The 17,107-nt window shown below is 39.9% G+C and overlaps 1 protein-coding gene across 1 annotated transcript in view; it reads right to left on the bottom strand.

The window, feature by feature from the left end:
• Positions 1 to 17,107, bottom strand: part of HMCN1 (hemicentin 1) — a 656,490-nt gene that overhangs the window by 556,251 nt on the left and 83,132 nt on the right. The window contains exons 8-15 of the mRNA XM_073592871.1: positions 13,337 to 13,600; positions 12,962 to 13,106; positions 9,184 to 9,305; positions 5,726 to 6,001; positions 2,302 to 2,443; positions 1,719 to 1,846; positions 1,140 to 1,253; positions 894 to 1,052 (exon numbers count right to left, since the gene is read on the bottom strand). Coding sequence (XP_073448972.1) covers positions 894 to 1,052; positions 1,140 to 1,253; positions 1,719 to 1,846; positions 2,302 to 2,443; positions 5,726 to 6,001; positions 9,184 to 9,305; positions 12,962 to 13,106; positions 13,337 to 13,600 — 1,350 coding nt within the window. The remainder of the gene's footprint in view (positions 1 to 893; positions 1,053 to 1,139; positions 1,254 to 1,718; positions 1,847 to 2,301; positions 2,444 to 5,725; positions 6,002 to 9,183; positions 9,306 to 12,961; positions 13,107 to 13,336; positions 13,601 to 17,107) is intronic.

Raw genomic sequence — 17,107 nt, forward strand, 5'->3', positions numbered from 1 at the left:
GCTTTCTACACAATTTTTTGGGATTGGCGCAATATTATCAATTTTAATTTTACTATGGACAGATACACCCATTTCCACTATGGATTTTTTCAACTCCTTCAGAGTTATCTGTGATATTTTTGTTGCATCTCTGATTGATGCTCTTTTTGCCTGGTGTGTGAGTTTTGTTAGACAGCCTTCTCTTGTCAGGTCTGTAGTTGTAGTGTTGCCATATCGAATTCATTTTTTTTATAGTGAATGTAATTGTTCTCCTTAGGATGTTCAAAGCTTGAGATATTTTTTTTATAACCCATCCCTGATCTATACTTCTTCACAACTTTGACCTATTTGGAGAGCACCTTGGTCTTCATGTTGCTTGCTTAGTGATATTGCAGACTCAGGGGCCTTTCAGAAAAGATGTATTGTATTTATACTAACGTCGCGTGATAGATCATGTGACACATGATTTGCATACAGGTGGACCTTATATAATCATCTAATTACAGTATGGAAATCCTGAAGTTAATTGGATTGACCACATCTTAGGGGTTTCATAGCAAAAGTGGTGAATAATTATGCACACTCAAGATTTGTGCTTCTTTGGTTGAAATTATTACTTGTGTCACAATAAAAAATAATTTGCACATTCAAAGACATAGGCATGTGTACATCACATAGTACAAAAAAAAATACATTTTAATTCCAGGTTTTAATGCAACAAAAAAAAAAGAAAAAAACCAAGGGGGTAAATATTTTCTCAAGGCACTGTACATGCTTTTTACCCTAAATTATCTAGAGCATGCAAAATATGCACTCTCACTCTGCTATGCAAAAATCCTGTCTGCATCTGCATGTCCACTGCTATTTTTTTTTTACCAAAAATCATTACAATAAAAGACACAATAAGGCCTTACCACCAACAGTAAGGGTAACTTTTCCACTTGATTTTCCTGCTTCATTCCTTGCCTCACAAGTATATTCCCCAGCATCAATATACTGTGTACTTTTAATTGCTAGTGTTCCGTGAATGTGATCAATAGAAATGTGTGAGGATGTACTCAACTTTACATCTCCTGAATGAATAAATGACAAGATCAATAGGCATTACATCATATTAACAATTGCTAAATGCTAAACTACAATATAATTCTGTTTTATACCTTTATACCAATCAAACTGTGGCTCTGGAATCCCTGTTGCCTTGCATTCTATATTTGCCTCGGTATCAACTGCTATTAACATTTCTTTTCTGACAACTGCCACCACAGGGGCCTCTGGAACAAACAATGCAAAAGTTGCTATCAAGTCATTTATGAAAGAAAATAAATTAGAAGACAGCAGACACAGTTTTCACCATCTAAATCGCAAAAGCCAACTAACATCTAACAGAAAAAAGCTAAATCTGGAATTTCAAGCATAAATATTTAGGAGAGATCAGGTTAATCCCATGGGTATTTGCATATCGTTTTTACTGTTTAAACATTGATTGAAGGGGACTCATGTTAGGATCTTGCACACAGGCCAGCTGCATTCAGGAAAGTCCCTGTAAGTACTATACATACAAAAATGTATTGCATAACTCATACTTTCTAGTTTTACTTCACTTGTTTTCCCTTTTACGTGCATTTTTTCAGCCTCTCATAAAAAACAGTTCAACCATGGTATAGCTATCTGCATGTATTTATAAAGTACTTTTAAATAACACTGCTTTGATACATATTTAAACTTTATGCACTTACCTATGTAAGTGAGTTGGGATGTCTGTCTATCTGTTCCAGCATTGTTAGCAGCCAGACATGTGTAATTTCCAGAATCTTTTTCCATTGCATTTTTAATAATAAAGCTGCCATCTTCAGTTATCACATATCTGCAGAAAATAATAATGGTATATAAAATGTGTACTAAATTAAACTTGTTTTTGTGAGTGTGGTGACAGTTTCAGAAAAGCAATTCCAGGCAAAGGTAAAATATTTGTGAACACAGTAGTTTAAAGCCTAAGTTTACCTACAAACAAGTGTACCTCCTCCGATGTCTACCCCATCCCCTCTGCTGTAATTCTCTGTGGTGGTGGGATTAATATAGTTGAGGGGCTGTAACAGGCACTGATCAAGGGAGCCTGACTATGTTGCCCTTCTACCCAGCTCCTCCATTCATAGAAGCCATTACTGCAGATTCTATGAATGAAAGTTAATCTTTGAACGGAGGAGCAGACCTTTCAATCATCCGCAGGTACGCTATTGAAAATATTTCACACTCTGTAAAAATAAACTTTTTTTTTTTGGTGTCCCTATAGAACAAAATAATATAAAATATACATCTCACCTGCTAGAGTATGTAAGGAACATGTCGTCGTGGGTCCAAACAATCTGAGGTACAGGGAATCCTGTTGCAGAACACTTCAGCTTAATTCTAAGACCTTTAGTAAATGTTTCATTTTTGGGCTCTACTAAAACTTTGGGTGGGTCTGCAAAGAATTAGAAAAGAAAACCATAAAAAGCAAATTATGATAGTTTATTAAAGTGGTTGGAAACCCCAGTCATGGAATTTGAGCAAAGCACATATATCTGCAGTGTTTACTTATCTCTCTCCAAAGCTCTAAGCTCTAGGTGTCATTTCTCTCTGATACTTCGTTCCTTTGTTATCAGCATGACTCACTTCTGAGAAGTTTTCCTGATACATGAGATCAATTTGTGTCGGGAAAGAGGGGGAGACAGAGCTCAGAATGGAGCTTGTCTGTTCAGAACACAGTTCTTCGGCTATGTGAAGGGGGGTGTGTGCCTTTCCTCCAATCAGTTCTCACACAGTGTAACGGCAGCCTCTCCACCATTCCCTATGTGCTTCTGACAGATGAAGAAGGATTTTTAACATGGTCTGCGCTTTGGAAGAGGAAGACAGCAGATATACAAGAAAAACCTATGTAGGAGAATTTATTTAATCTCTGTGTATCATCTGAGGCTGTTCACTTCACTGGGTATGTGAGGGTTTACATCCACTTTAACCACTTATAGACCGCCTGTCGCAGGTTTACGTCGCTACTTTGAAGAGGAATATCATTGTTATAGCAGCAGCTGGCTGTCATAACCCCCGGTATCCTCTCCTTCAGCGGAATTTGCCGCAAGATCAATTTTATCGGCGGCAGAGGGCACCAGAGCACAGCCCCCTGCAGCCGCGCTCTGGTGCCCTCCGCCACTTACCGGAGGCGATCGGATCCTTTATTGCTTTCTTTTCTATTACAAGGGATGTTTACATTCCTTGTAATAGGAATAAAAGTGACACCATTTTTTTAATAAAAAAAAGGTGTAAAAATAAAAAATAAAAGGTAAAACAAATAAGAAAAAAACATCTTTTTTTAAACACGCCCCGTCCCGCCAAGCTCGTGTGCAGAAGAGAACGATCATGTGAGCAGCACAAACTACACACGTGAGGTATCACCACGACGGTAGAGCGAGAGCAATAATTCTAGCCCTAAACCTCCTCTGCAACTCAAAACATGCAACCTGTAGAATTTTTTAAACATCGCCTATGGAGATTTTTAAGGGTAAAAGTTTGTCGCCATTCCACAAGGGGGTGCAATTTTGAAGCGTGACATGTTGGCTATCAATTTACTCAGCGTAACATTATCTTTCACAATATAAAAAAATTGGGCTAACTTTACTATTATATTTTTCAATTCGAAAAAGTGTATTTTTTCCAAAAAAAGTGCGCTTGTAAGACCGCTGCGCAAATAGGGTGTGACAGAAAGTATTGCAACAACCGCCATTTTATCCTCTAGGGTGTTAGAAAAAAATATATAATGTTTGTGGGTTCTAAGTAATTTTCTAGCAAAAAATGTTGATGAATTTCTCACCAAAAATGAATGTTTTTAACTTGTAAACAACAAATCTCAGAAAGAGACTGTCCTAAAGTGGTTAAGCAGTGAACAACTGCTGTAATAATCAAATGCAAAGACATTTCACAGGAAAGGAATTTGTTTACCCTAAAGTCATTTTGAACATGACATAAAATGTGAATGCAGAAATAAGGGTGCAAGCTTCAGGTCTTTTACCTAAGCCAGGCTTATCCACCTAGTGAACCACTGACCTGAAACAAACACGTGCCTAGTTATGTTATGTCCAGAGTCCATAGTTTAGGTCAATGACTCACTAGTGAAGCTTGGAGTAAGGTGACAGCTTCAGAGCCTTTATCTTTAAAATCAAGGCAATAATGGCAGCTTGCATATTTCTATTCTTTTAGGTTCTCTTTAAATCATAAAAAGCGTATTTACTAAAAAAAAAAAAAAAAAAATTTAACCTGGAACTGAAAAGGGGGTGTGGATAGAAGCTGCAAAAATGTAACACAGAGCTTAGCATATCCTCTCCAGCTGGACCCGGGATTTCTCCATTCTAACACTCTAAACATTGCACAGACCTACCTAGTCTGCTTCTTCCTCCTATCTATCTATGTCAGAAATAGTAAATTGTGAACACTAATACAGGAGTATTCCCTGTAAAAGCATATGTTGTTGCAAAGGTTCCACAAGGTATCACCTAACTCCAGGCAAATAGAAATGATCCATACCAGATCATCAACTGAGCATGCAACGTGGCTGGTTTGGGAAGAGGGGGGAGGGTGGGGGTAAGGGCGTGTGTCCTTCCCAAACCATACCAGACCACGTGTCCTTTAAAATGAGGGAGTACCTAGCTAGGGGGTGTTGTTGAGGAACCCATTGACCAAATATAGCCGTGTATATATTGTATGTAATCAAAGAAGCAAAACCACACTAGGACCCCAAAGGGGTTATTTACTAAAGGAAAATCCACTTTGCACTGCAAGTGCACTTTAAAGTGCACTGAAAGTGCACTTGGAAGTAAAGTTGCTGTAAAACCGAGGGGGCCATGCAAGGAAAATAAAAAACAGCATTTTAGCTTGCACATGATTGGATGATAAAATCAGCAGAGCTTCCACTCATTTCAGATCTACCCTTAGATTTAGAGCGACTACACTTCCAAGTGCACTTTCAGTGCAAAGTGGATTTTCCTTTCGTAAATAACCTCCCAAATGTGTGATATCACAAAGCAGCTGGCACAATACCCTAATACATGGTATGCATACATTGAAAAAAATTCAGTGCAGCACATACAAAAAAATCACATAAACATAACATACAAGTGTTCAACATAAAAAAAAAAAAACATTCACACATAAGTGTATATATATACGTTGAGAAAAAAAGAGTACCACTGAAGAAGCAAAAAGTGATTGAAAAGTCCTCTTGCATATATTAAAATAAAGAGAAGATTGTGAATCCCAAAAGAGCCTCCAAGCTTTTCAGCAGTTGAAACATCACGTAGACCACCACAGTGTGTGAAGAGTGGGGGCTTACCAGATTCTGATGACCCTCACAAAGGAGAGGTCAAAAAGGCTTATAAATAACCCATACAAGATACAGGCATACCCCACTTTTAAGTATGCAATGGGGTTTATTTACCAAAGCTGGAAAGTGCAAAATCAGGCTTACTTCTGCATAGAAACCAATGAGCTTCCAGGTTTTATTACCAAAGCTTAATTGAACAAGCTGGGGTTAGAAGCTCATTGGTTTCTATGCAGAAATTAGACTGATTTTGCACTTTCTAGCTTTAGTAAATAGACCCCATTGTGTACTTAAAAGTGTGGTATGCTTGTAAATAATATTAGGTAAAGAGAAATGAGACATTGGGCAATATTTGGTAATAGTCAGTATTTCCTTCCAGCTAACAATTGCTATTACCTTGTACAGTAAGAATTACAGAAGCGGCAGCTGTTCCACCTTCATTTGATGCAAAGCAGATATACTCTCCTGCATCGGTAATATCCACACTTATTATCTTCAGAGAGTTATTAGTCAGAACCTGAATCCCAGAAACACTTGCTTGACGTAAATCAAGTTTGTTTCTCAGCCATGTTAAATTGTAACTGACCGTGCTTAAAACATCGCAACTTAGTATTGCTGGCTTTCCAATATTGATGGTGATATTATTTGACGCTTTAATTACAGGTGGCGGCTCTACAAAATAATAATACAACAAAGAATATATATATCATTAAAATATTAACATAAAATTATTATCTTTAAAGCAAATGAAACAGAACTTCCAGCAGTAAAAAAGACTAACTTGACTACACCAACAAAACACAAAAGTCTGCTTGTCTTTAGCACAAGTAAAATATAAGACATACAAAGTTCATGTAAGGGATTTACCCAGAGTTAGTAATGTACAGCTTCAGTTGTATGGCAGCTTCCAGCAAGCATGCGGCACTCAGACAGGTCTCTTCTCCCAAACTCCTACTACTCCATACCCAGCATTAGGGGCTTCCTGTCTTAAGTGCTGCTTCTTGGAGGCTGCTTAACTGTTTTGGGACTAGAGTCCTCATAATCAGGGGTGGAGGTTCTTTCCCACCTGAATTTCACTCTGAACCTTCAAAATTCCAGGTCCCAAATAAGCAAATATTAATGCAGAAAGAAAAGCAAGTCTCCTTTATACTTGACTGTCCCAGAATTTCTCACCCTACACGGGTGAGACCCCTGAGTACACCAACCATTTTCCTTAAAGGGACCATAACCCAAATAGAATAGCATCCATCCAGGACCCATCTTCGGCGTCCTGTACAGTATGTAAAATGTATATAAAGTCAGAATCTATTCTTCAGTATGTTTGAAATCATGTATCACTGTATACAATTTTCATAAGCAAATCATTTTTGTGAATCTTTTGCAAAGCTTCTTATCTAGAGGATCCTGTTAGTAACAGCACTTCCTGTTTCCAGCTGACAACACTAAGCCGCTGCCTCACAATTATTAGCAGCCTTGATAAATTGCAGTGTGTAGTCATTCAGTTGACCGATAAGCTGTCTGTCAGGTCGGGCAGCCCTATTATCAACTGATGGAACTTAAACAGCAAGCTAACAACAGTGCTGCTAATTGCAAGGCAATGGCTTGGCTTTGTAAGCCTTCAACAGAAAGTGCTGTCACTGGCAGGATCCCCAGCAAAGGAACTTTTAACATACTAAGCGTTTACATACTCTTTAAAGCTTTAAAGCTTAACTATAGCTGTACCTTTTTTCCTTACAACAAATCCTGTCCTATGTTGAAACCGATTACTCTTAAACCCCGGCAAACTTGCATCTCCACAATATAACCCTTTGAAGCTGCTGCAACTATCTTAAGCCCAATTTTATTATGAAGTCTGGATGACTCATCATTGCCCACCTCTCACAGCTATTAGCTTTCTCTGCCATCAATCTTGTTCCTGAGCATTATATCAAAGAATACATCCCAGCATCCCTCTGGATGTGCACAAACCCTGGGTGGTGCAGAATGCTGATTATGTTTCCAATCATGTAACTGTTCAGCAGATTGCACAGCTAAAGTCTGCAGCACCCACTAACCAGAAGCAAGGAATATGCATGTTTAAAGGGATGCCGGAGATATGTTCTTTCCTATAACACTCTTGAAACATCCAGGACAGGGTACTGTGATGTTTACAGGAGCCTGCCAATCCATCCCATTAAAGGGTAGATTCATATTTAGTCTAGGGCTGCACAGACAAGGAGAAATATTTACCTTACTGCTGGCACTGGCAGGCTCTATCGATCCATGCAACCAGTCCCCTACAGCCACTTTGGACTGCAGTCGGATGCTTGCCCTCATCATTTACAATAAAAGGGAAATAGCCCTGCATTGCACGAGCTGTAGTCGAGGTCACAAACTGGAGCTTCAGAGAGAGGAGAAGAGAGGAGGAGCCAGGTAGACCAAGGAGTCAGGCAAGTAATAATGACTGTTCAGCTATACCTAGACTAAACAAGCTTTACTTTAGATGTCACTCCATAACAAAATATGTCCAGCGCAATGTAATAGACTGACATTTACAGTGGATACCAACCGCAAGCAGCCTGCATCCAGGGTCAGAGGATATATGGAGCCTGCAACGGAACTTGTTAGCTTTTAAACGAACATTTAACTCTTGCAGTTTGGGCTGCAAGGGTTGTTTTTGTCACATTCTGGAATTCAGCTTTGAGCAGGTTAAAGTTATCTAAAAGCTAGAGATTTTAGGGGTAGGAAAGAGATTTGTCCAAATGTAAACTTGGAGGCTTCAGAGAAAAAGAGTTAACAGACCTTAGAGCATATAGAAGCTAAGTGTAAACCTGGGCTTATGTACACTACTCAGCGCCAAAGTTACTTCGCAGTTGTCAAGGTGAAAAATATTCAAACCCAAACTAAAAAGCAAAACACCTGCTTGATAGCTTTTCAGCCTCAGTTGAAGTCGGAAGTGACGAAACATCAGGGTGTGATCACCACGGCAACCGGAAGTGACGTGTGCACTTCACCGTCAGCTGGTCAGATATCGGGAAACACATAGTATCGCTGTGTATCACACAAAGACGTCTCCCTGAACAGCAGGCCGGTGACTACACTCACTTTGTGATTTTTATGCTTCATCGATATTTGAATTTTGTACGTATTTTGTATGAGGGACGGGTTTATGGGTTTTCTATTAATAAATTCATAAAATAGGATTACTCTATGTCCACAATTTTCTTTATGTTTTATGAATACACTTGATCGGAGTGAATTATAGTTATCAAAACTGCCTCCAGTGCTGATGACTGCCTTCTCTAAGCAATATAATGATCTCTTTTTAAAGGCTTGAGTTTATCTAGGCTCTGGTGAGTTTAACCCCTTGGGAGAGTGTGCTTCACATGGTGAACATTTTGTGTTTGGTGGAAGGTGCACACACGGACCAATTTCTAGGATCACCCACTGTGTTTAAAGAGCAACTTAGATTGTCATCACATACCAATTATCTATTGGGTTACCGGTGTTGGTCAGAAACAGAAATGGACTAGCAGTAGCGTTGCTTTAACATGGGACTGATGCAGTATTTTAGCTGAACTTTCTTTTGTTAACCCTTTAGACCTTAGAGCATATTTATAAACAGCAGTAGAATAGATCTACACTCACCTATCTAGAATATTTTGCTTGAATTTCACTAGCATTCAAATACATACAGTACATGAGATGAACTTCATTAATTAAAGTTGATTTGTAATAATACACAAACATCATATAGCAATGTACTTCCTATAATTTTTGTAAGGTGCTTAGCTAGAGCCATGAATCTATTTCATGTATTAAAACCATTATACTGTATAGTAATAATTTTGCTGTCCCATTATTTTAGTACTTGCCATTTACATCTAGAAATGTCCGGGCTCGTCCACTTCCTGCACTGCTAGTAACAAAACAGTCATAGTAGCCCTCATCACGGGAAGAGACATTGGCTATTACCCAACTTGTATTGACTGATTCTCTACAAATAAAAATTTAGAAATGATTTCTTTTATTTTTATTACTAACATGCACTAAATAATTTCACAATAACTTTAAAAAAACACTATATAGAGTGACCCTGTCGCAAAATTAAAAATGAGTAGGAAGGTTCCCCGCTAAAGAAAAGATATTATACTTACATGTCCCACCACGCACACTAATGCCCCGTACACGCGATCTGACTTTCCGACAACCAAACCATGGATTTTTGTTCGAAGGATGTTGGCTCCAAATTGTCTTGCATACACACGGTCAAACAAATGTTGGGCAACAATTATGAACGTGGGAACATGGTGACGTACAAGACGTAAGATGAGCCGAGAAAAAGAAAGTTCAATAGCCAGTGCGGCTCCTTCTGCTTGATTCCGAGCATGCGTGAACTTTTGTGTGTCGGACTTGTGTACACGCGATCGGAAATTCCACCAAGAAAGTTTTGTTGGTGGAAAATTTGAGAACCTGCTAGCCAACATTTGTTGGCGGAAAGTCCGACAACAAATGTTCGATGGAGCATACACATGGTCGGACTTTCAGCCAACGAGCTCACATCCAACATTTGTTGTCGGAAAATCTGATCATGTGTACGGGGCATAATAGTGCTCGTTTTTTTCAAGAACTACGGTGTCTAGAGAATCCTCTTCATTTAAGACACTTCTGGTAGTTTTGGATGCCTTGTTCTCTGCTAACAGCTGTGGCTCCTTCTGCCAGCCCCCATTTAACTTGTATTTTGCCAATCCCATACATCAAAAGCTTTCCATCATCTGCTCTCCCACATATCTGCATATTAAAGTAGTTCTAAACTCTAACCAAACAACATTTACTTTGTTGAAGCACTTTTTCTTTCATTAAATACTTTTTAAAATTTGTTTTCGTCCAGGCACTTCCTGACCGTCAGCCATGTCTCCAGCTGGCTACAGGTCATTGCTCCGAATCTGCTTCCTTACAGTGACAATGGTCGACCATGGTTTTGTAATGTGTCCGCTAGGGATGAGCTTCGAGTTTGACTTGAACATCGGCTGTTCGCAAGTTCGCCAAACAGCGAACAATTTGGGGTGTTCGCGGCAAATTTGAATGCCGTGGAACGCTCTTTAAAAGTCTATGGTAGAAATCAAAAGTGCTAATTTTAAAGGCTTATATGCAAGTTATTGTCATAAAAAGTGTTTGGGGACCTGGGTCCTGCCCCAGGGGACATGGATCAATGCAAAAAAAAGTTTTAAAAACGTCCGTTTTTTCGGGAGCAGTGATTTTAATAATGCTTAAAGTCAAACAATAAAAGTGTAACATCCCTTTAAATTTCGTAGCTGGGGGGTATATATAGTATGCCTGTAAAGGGGCGCATGTTTCCCATGTTTAGAACAGTCTGACAGCAAAATGACATTTCAAAGGAAAAAAAGTCATTTAACACTACTCGCGGCTATTGCATTGCCGGTCTGACAATACACATAGAAGTTCATTGATAAAAACGGCATGGGAATTCCCCACAGGGGAACCCTGAACCAAAATTTTAAAAAAAAATGACGTGGGGGGTCCCCCTAAATTCCATACCAGGCCCTTCAGGTCTGGTATAGATATTAAGGGGAACCTCAGCCAAAATTTAAAAAACAAATGACGTGGGGTTCCCCCTAAATTCCATACCAGGCCCTTCAGGTCTGGTATGGATATTAAGGGGAACCCCGCGCCAAAATTAAAAAAAAAAAACGGCGTGGGGTCCCCCCAAAAATCCATACCAGACCTTTATCCGAGCACGCAGCCTGGCAGGCCACAGGAAAAGAGGGGGGATGAGAGAGCGCCCCCCCTCCTGAACCGTACCAGGCCACATGCCCTCAACATTGGGAGGGTGCTTTGGGGTAGCCCCAAAACACCTTGTCCCCATGTTGATGAGGACAAGGGCCTCATCCCCACAACCCTGGCCGGTGATTTGGGGGTCTGCGGGCGGGGGGCTTATCGGAATCTGGAAGCCACCTTTAACAAGGGGACCCCCAGATCCCGGCCCTCCCCCCTGTGTGAAATGGTAAGGGGGTACAAAAGTACCCCTACCATTTCACTAAAAAACTGTCAAAAATGTTAAAAATGACAAGAGACAGTTTTTGACAATTCCTTTATTTAAATGCTTCTTCATTCTTCTTTCTTCTATCTTCCTTCATCTTCTTCTTCTTCTGGTTCTTCTGGTTCTTCTGGTTCTTCCTCCAGTGTTCTCGTCCAGCATCTCGTCCCCGTCCCCCTCTGACGCACGGTGACTTGACGGACTTCCCTGTGACGTCACGGGGGAATGCCACAGGGAAGTCCCGTCATGTCCCGTGCGTCACCGGGTGGCCCCGCCCCCCGTTATATAAGAACCGTCAGAAGAGGCGACGCGTCACACAGCGGGAGCCTCCCACCATGCCAGCATGGATGCGGAGTGGCCCGGAGAAGAAGATGAAGAAGAGAAGAAGATGAAGAAGAGAAGAAGATGACGAGAAGAGCGGGAGCCTCCCTCCATGTCATGGATGCGGAGCGGCCCGAGGAGAACATTTTTGACAGTTTTTTAGTGAAATGGTAGGGGTACTTTTGTACCCCCTTACCATTTCACACAGGGGGGGCTGGGATCTGGGGGTCCCCTTGTTAAAGGGGGCTTCCAGATTCCGATAAGCCCCCCACCCGCAGACCCCCACAACCACCGGCCAGGGATGTGGGGATGAGGCCCTTGTCCTCATCAACATGGGGACAAGGTGTTTTGGGGGGCTACCCCAAAGCACCCTCCAATGTTGAGGGCATGTGTCCTGGTACGGTTCAGGAGGAGGGGGGGCGCTCTCTCGTCCCCCCTCTTTTCCTGCCGCCTGCCAGGTTGCGTGCTCGGATAAAGGTCTGCTATGGTTTTTTGGGGGGACCCCACGCCGTTTCTTTTTTTTTTTAATTTTGGCTTAAGCATTATTAAAATCACTGCTCCCGGAAAAACTGCCGTTTTTAAAGCTTTTTTTTGCATTGATCCATGTCACCTGGGGCAGGACCCAGGTCCCCAAACACTTTTTATGACAATAACTTGCATATAAACCTTTAAAATTAGCACTTTTGATTATTTATGTTCATGTCCCATAGACTTTAACGGTGTTCGTGTGTTCGAACGAACTTTTTTCCTGTTCGCATGTTCTGGTGTGAACCGAACAGGGGGTTGTTCGGCTCATCCCCAGTGTCCGCACAGCCACTTTCAGTTCCCAAGGAGGGCACGTGTGACTGGGTGATAACATTGAAGTACACTTGGGAGAGATTCCTCATTGTATAACAGGAAAAACCTGAACAAACAACTTTATGGCAGAATCACTAGATATTATTTGATTATAATCTGCATTCATAAAATGAATAAAACAACTTTTTATATCACATTAAAACATCCTAAGAAAGAACTTGGAAAAGCCATTCTCTTACAGCACATTGAAGTTGATTTGCTAAAAATGCAAAATCTGGTGCAGCTGTTCATTGTAGCCAATCCGCTTCTAACTTCAGCTTGTTCAATTTAACTTTAACAAGAAAAACTGGAAACCGATTGGTTTCTATGCAGAGCTGCACCAGAGTTTGCACACCCCAATTTTAGTACACCAATCCCATATACAGGACTACACACATTTATAGTGTAAATCTTAGGTATCAACATTTTGCACTAACCTGAACTTTTGTTCTGGACCAAGTCGAACCCCATTTTTACTGAAGTGCACAGTTATAGGTATGAGACTTTCCACAGAGCATGGAATGTGACTTAGCTGCAAGTAATACCCAGGAGTTACTTCAGGCATTGACACTTTTGGAGCTCCTATAAGAATAAACATTAAAATCAGATATATTTTCCAATATATTGAGGCTTAGTAAGGTGGTTCTATAATGAACCATTGAAAAGACTACCTAACAGAAGTGAGTATTAGGCTGTACAAATGGAGAATATCATATTATGATAATGTGAACAGGTAATTTGACTAATACCTCTCCTTCTCCTTTCTCGATGATATAATATAACTTGTGAGTGTGTAAATATTCTAAAATTACCTGGAATAATATTTGAGAAGGAAACACTGGATGCCCGTTGAAACAAGTAATCATCTTTATCGTATCCTGTTATTCTTAAGATGAATGCTTCATTTGGTGGAATAAACTCAGTTACATTCCATATTTCATAGGGTATCTTATCAGGGTAATATTTTACTGGAATGGACTCCAGAAGCTTTCCTGAGGTAGTCAGCAAGTCAAGACGATCAATTCTAGCTGGATTCTGCAATCCAGTTGAATTTAGAAGCACATATGTAAGGATGCCTGCAAGTATTAAGCATTCTGTTAATAAGAAACAATGCTCAGAAAGGGCTTCATACATCCAGTCACTAGTGTCATTTGGTAAAGCATATAAAATAATGCAGATGGAAAGCATGTTTTGAAGAATTGACATTTTACAGGGATCTCAACATCTACACAATATAACAGAATAGCACTCTTCACTACACACAAAGGTTTATCAGCACAAATATGCAACCTTTCTGCAGTTACTGCTTTTGCTTTGCAAAGACATATCTCTTCTCTCTTTGGCATCCTTTGCCAGGGATACAGTTCTCTACAAAGACATACCTTGAGTAAAAGATTTTAAAAAATTAAATAAAAGAATAGTTGCACAAAAACACACGTAGGCAAGTTCAAGCCAACAATTCAGTCTTTCTAGTCCAATGCTGAGCCAAAAGTGAAGAGTAAGCATGTCATTTGTAAATATCTGCCACTAAACATTGCTAAAAGCCTATGTGTGCATGGACACATAGGCTAACATGGAGGGCCGTTTAGAGGTAGTAAAGTAAAACTAAATAGTTAAGTCTAGAGCTCTCCATTTGTAAATAAAATAGACAAATGGGGGCCATACACCTTATGAGTGCTGCAAAGCACAGAAAAAAGGAGGAAATGGCTAAATGTATTAAGAAACACGGCAACCTGTTTAGGTATATTAGTGATTGGAAGAAAAAATATAATGGGATCACTAAAATCAAAAACTGGGCACAAGACTTATGTTGAGGGAGACCTGGATGTAGCAAACCATTTAAACAGTTAACGTGTAGGATCCCCTGCACTACTATGTGCGCTTACAATCTCTAGTCTGTGATAAATAAATGTGTGTAAGTTTTGCTGCTTAACACTTATATGTGTTCCCACATATACAGTACTAACAATAAACAAAGAGAAAAAAAACAAGTGAAGCGCTGACCCTCTTAAATGTGAAAAATAAAAACCAAATGAATAAAATTAAATAATATTAATAGTGATCCCCTTATATAAAATATAATTGCAAAGTAAGTTCCTAAGTCTCTCCAATAATTACTTAACTTAAACAAATACTAGACCAATGAGTGGCAAATTGACTGTGATAAGTGTCAATAAAATATAATGTTAATAACACCAAACATTCCAAATAATAGTGAATAATGTAACAAAAGTTCAAAGTAAATAACAAATCCATGCAAATCCTTAAATGGACACTCTTTCATTGATACTGTGTGCTTAGCGGGCAAAACACCTTATGCACTTCCACCAGTCTGTGTGTGAGCTCACCTCACTTATAGATCTTTCCCCTAAGGGGTTAATATCCCTTGGCTGGCAGATCTCCTCTTGCGGTGGAGCGTCTTGCTTCTGGTGTGCTCAAAGAATATAGGGAACAACACAGTGTTGAACTGTATAATTAACTTTTTATTATAAATATTAAAATTCAAACTCACATTTAAATGTGCACTTTCTCCAGTGCACCTGGGTAAACCGCTTAGTACATTTGGGTTATGAGTCCCCTTAAAAGATCATCTGGGTGTTTACAGTGGCTCAGTCCCGGGAGATATCACAAAAACTTCCTGTTGCAGTGTGATGACGTCAATATCTACGTCCCAACGCTTTTCGTCACTCTTCACGTGACTTCCTCAAGGAAGTCTTTGAGGAAGTCACGTGATTATCCGAGAGACTGAGGATCCTACTTTGCACTTATAATTTATACAAGGGGGTCACTATTATATTATTTAATTCTAGTAATTTGGTTTTCATTTTTCACATTTAAGAGGGTCAGCGCATTACTTTTTTTCTCTCTTGGTTTAACCTCTTGCCCACCCTCACCCCCCGTCGCTGTACGCCAGGCGCTTTAAGGGGTATAGGGGCGCACATGCACCGCCATGTCACCGCGGAGCCGATGCGCGTACCCGGCGGCCGCGATGTCTGCCGGGCACCCACGATCACGCCTGACAGAGCCAGAACCGGGATGTGTGTGTGTGTGTGTGTGTGTAAACACACAAATCCATGTTCTGGCAGGGGAGAGGAGACAGATTGTGTGTTCCTAGTATATAGGAACAACGATTGGTCTCCTCCCCCAGGCAGTCCCATCCCCCCTGCAGTTAGAACACACTGAGGAAACACATTTAACCCCTTGATCGCCCTCTAGTGTTAACCCCTTCCCTGCCATTGACATTTATACAGTAATCAGTGGCTATTTTTAGCTCTGATCGCTGTATAAATGTCAATGGTCCCAAAAAAGTGTCAAAAGTGTCTGATCTGTCCGCCGCAATGTCGTAGTCCTAATAAAAATCGCAGATCGCCGCCATTACTAGTAAAAAACAATAATAAAAATGCCAAAAATCTATCACTTGTATTGTAGGCGCTATAGCTTTTGCACAAACCAATCAATATACGCTTATTGTGATTTTTTTTTACCAAAAAATATGTAGAAGAATATATATTGGCCTAAACTGAGGAAGAAATTAGTTTTTTTTAGGGGTAGTTATTATAGCAAAAAGTAAAAAATATTGTGTTTTTTTTCAAAATTGATGGTCTTTTTGTTTATAGCGCAAAAAATAAAAACCGCAGAGGTGATCAAATACCACCAATAGAAAGCTCTATTTGTGGGGAAAAAAAGGACACAAATTTTGTTTGGGTACATCGTTGCATGATTGCGCAATTGTCAGTTAAAATGACGCAGTGCTGTATCGCAAAAAAATGGCCCAGTCAGGAAGGAGGTAAATTCTTCTGGGGCTGAAGTGGTTAAACCATTTAAACAATGACTTCTGTTCAGTCTTCTAGAAATGTGTACTAACAATAACAAGTTGGGGGATAATATTGGTTCTAGTAATGAAAGTTAAATTTAAGGACTTCTAGACACAAAGGTAGCAGAGGAATTGGCTCAGTTAAAACTTAATAAAGCACTGGGCCCTGATGGTATTCATCCCAGAGTTCTAAGAGAAATTAGAGGTATAGTTGTTGGACCATTAACAGATCTTTTTAATCAATCGCTTAATATTGTACCTATCTACAAGAAGGGTTGAAGGCTAGATTTGTTGTATTCAAGGTAATGGAATCACTCCTAAAAAGAAAAATCAGTGATCACCTATAAACACACAACTTGCTGGACCCAAAGCAGCATGGCGTTGCTGAGGGCAGATCATGTCAAACTAATCTGATTTAAATGTTTTACTATATCACTAATGAGTTGGTTAAGGGTGGTGCTGTGGACATAGACTATCTTGGTTTTAGCAAAGCATTTGATAGAGTTCCACATACTTATCTAATAAAAAAGTTGTACAAGCTAGGACTTAACCCTTGGGTGGTTCAGTGGATATGCAGTTGGCTTAAGGATAGATACCAGAGTGTGGTTGTAAATGGTGTCTATTCGGAACAGAGACAAGTCACTAGTGGTGTAACACAAGGCTCTGTACTAGGTCTATTCTACTAGAAAGAGATATAACAAAGATGTACTACAGAGTTGAATTCCCTGAAGGTGTCCTGGACGATTGCTCAAAGCAGTGGAAACAGTGT

Source organism: Aquarana catesbeiana, linkage group LG07 (assembly GCF_042186555.1).
Source record: "Aquarana catesbeiana isolate 2022-GZ linkage group LG07, ASM4218655v1, whole genome shotgun sequence".
Lineage (NCBI taxonomy): Eukaryota > Metazoa > Chordata > Amphibia > Anura > Ranidae > Aquarana > Aquarana catesbeiana.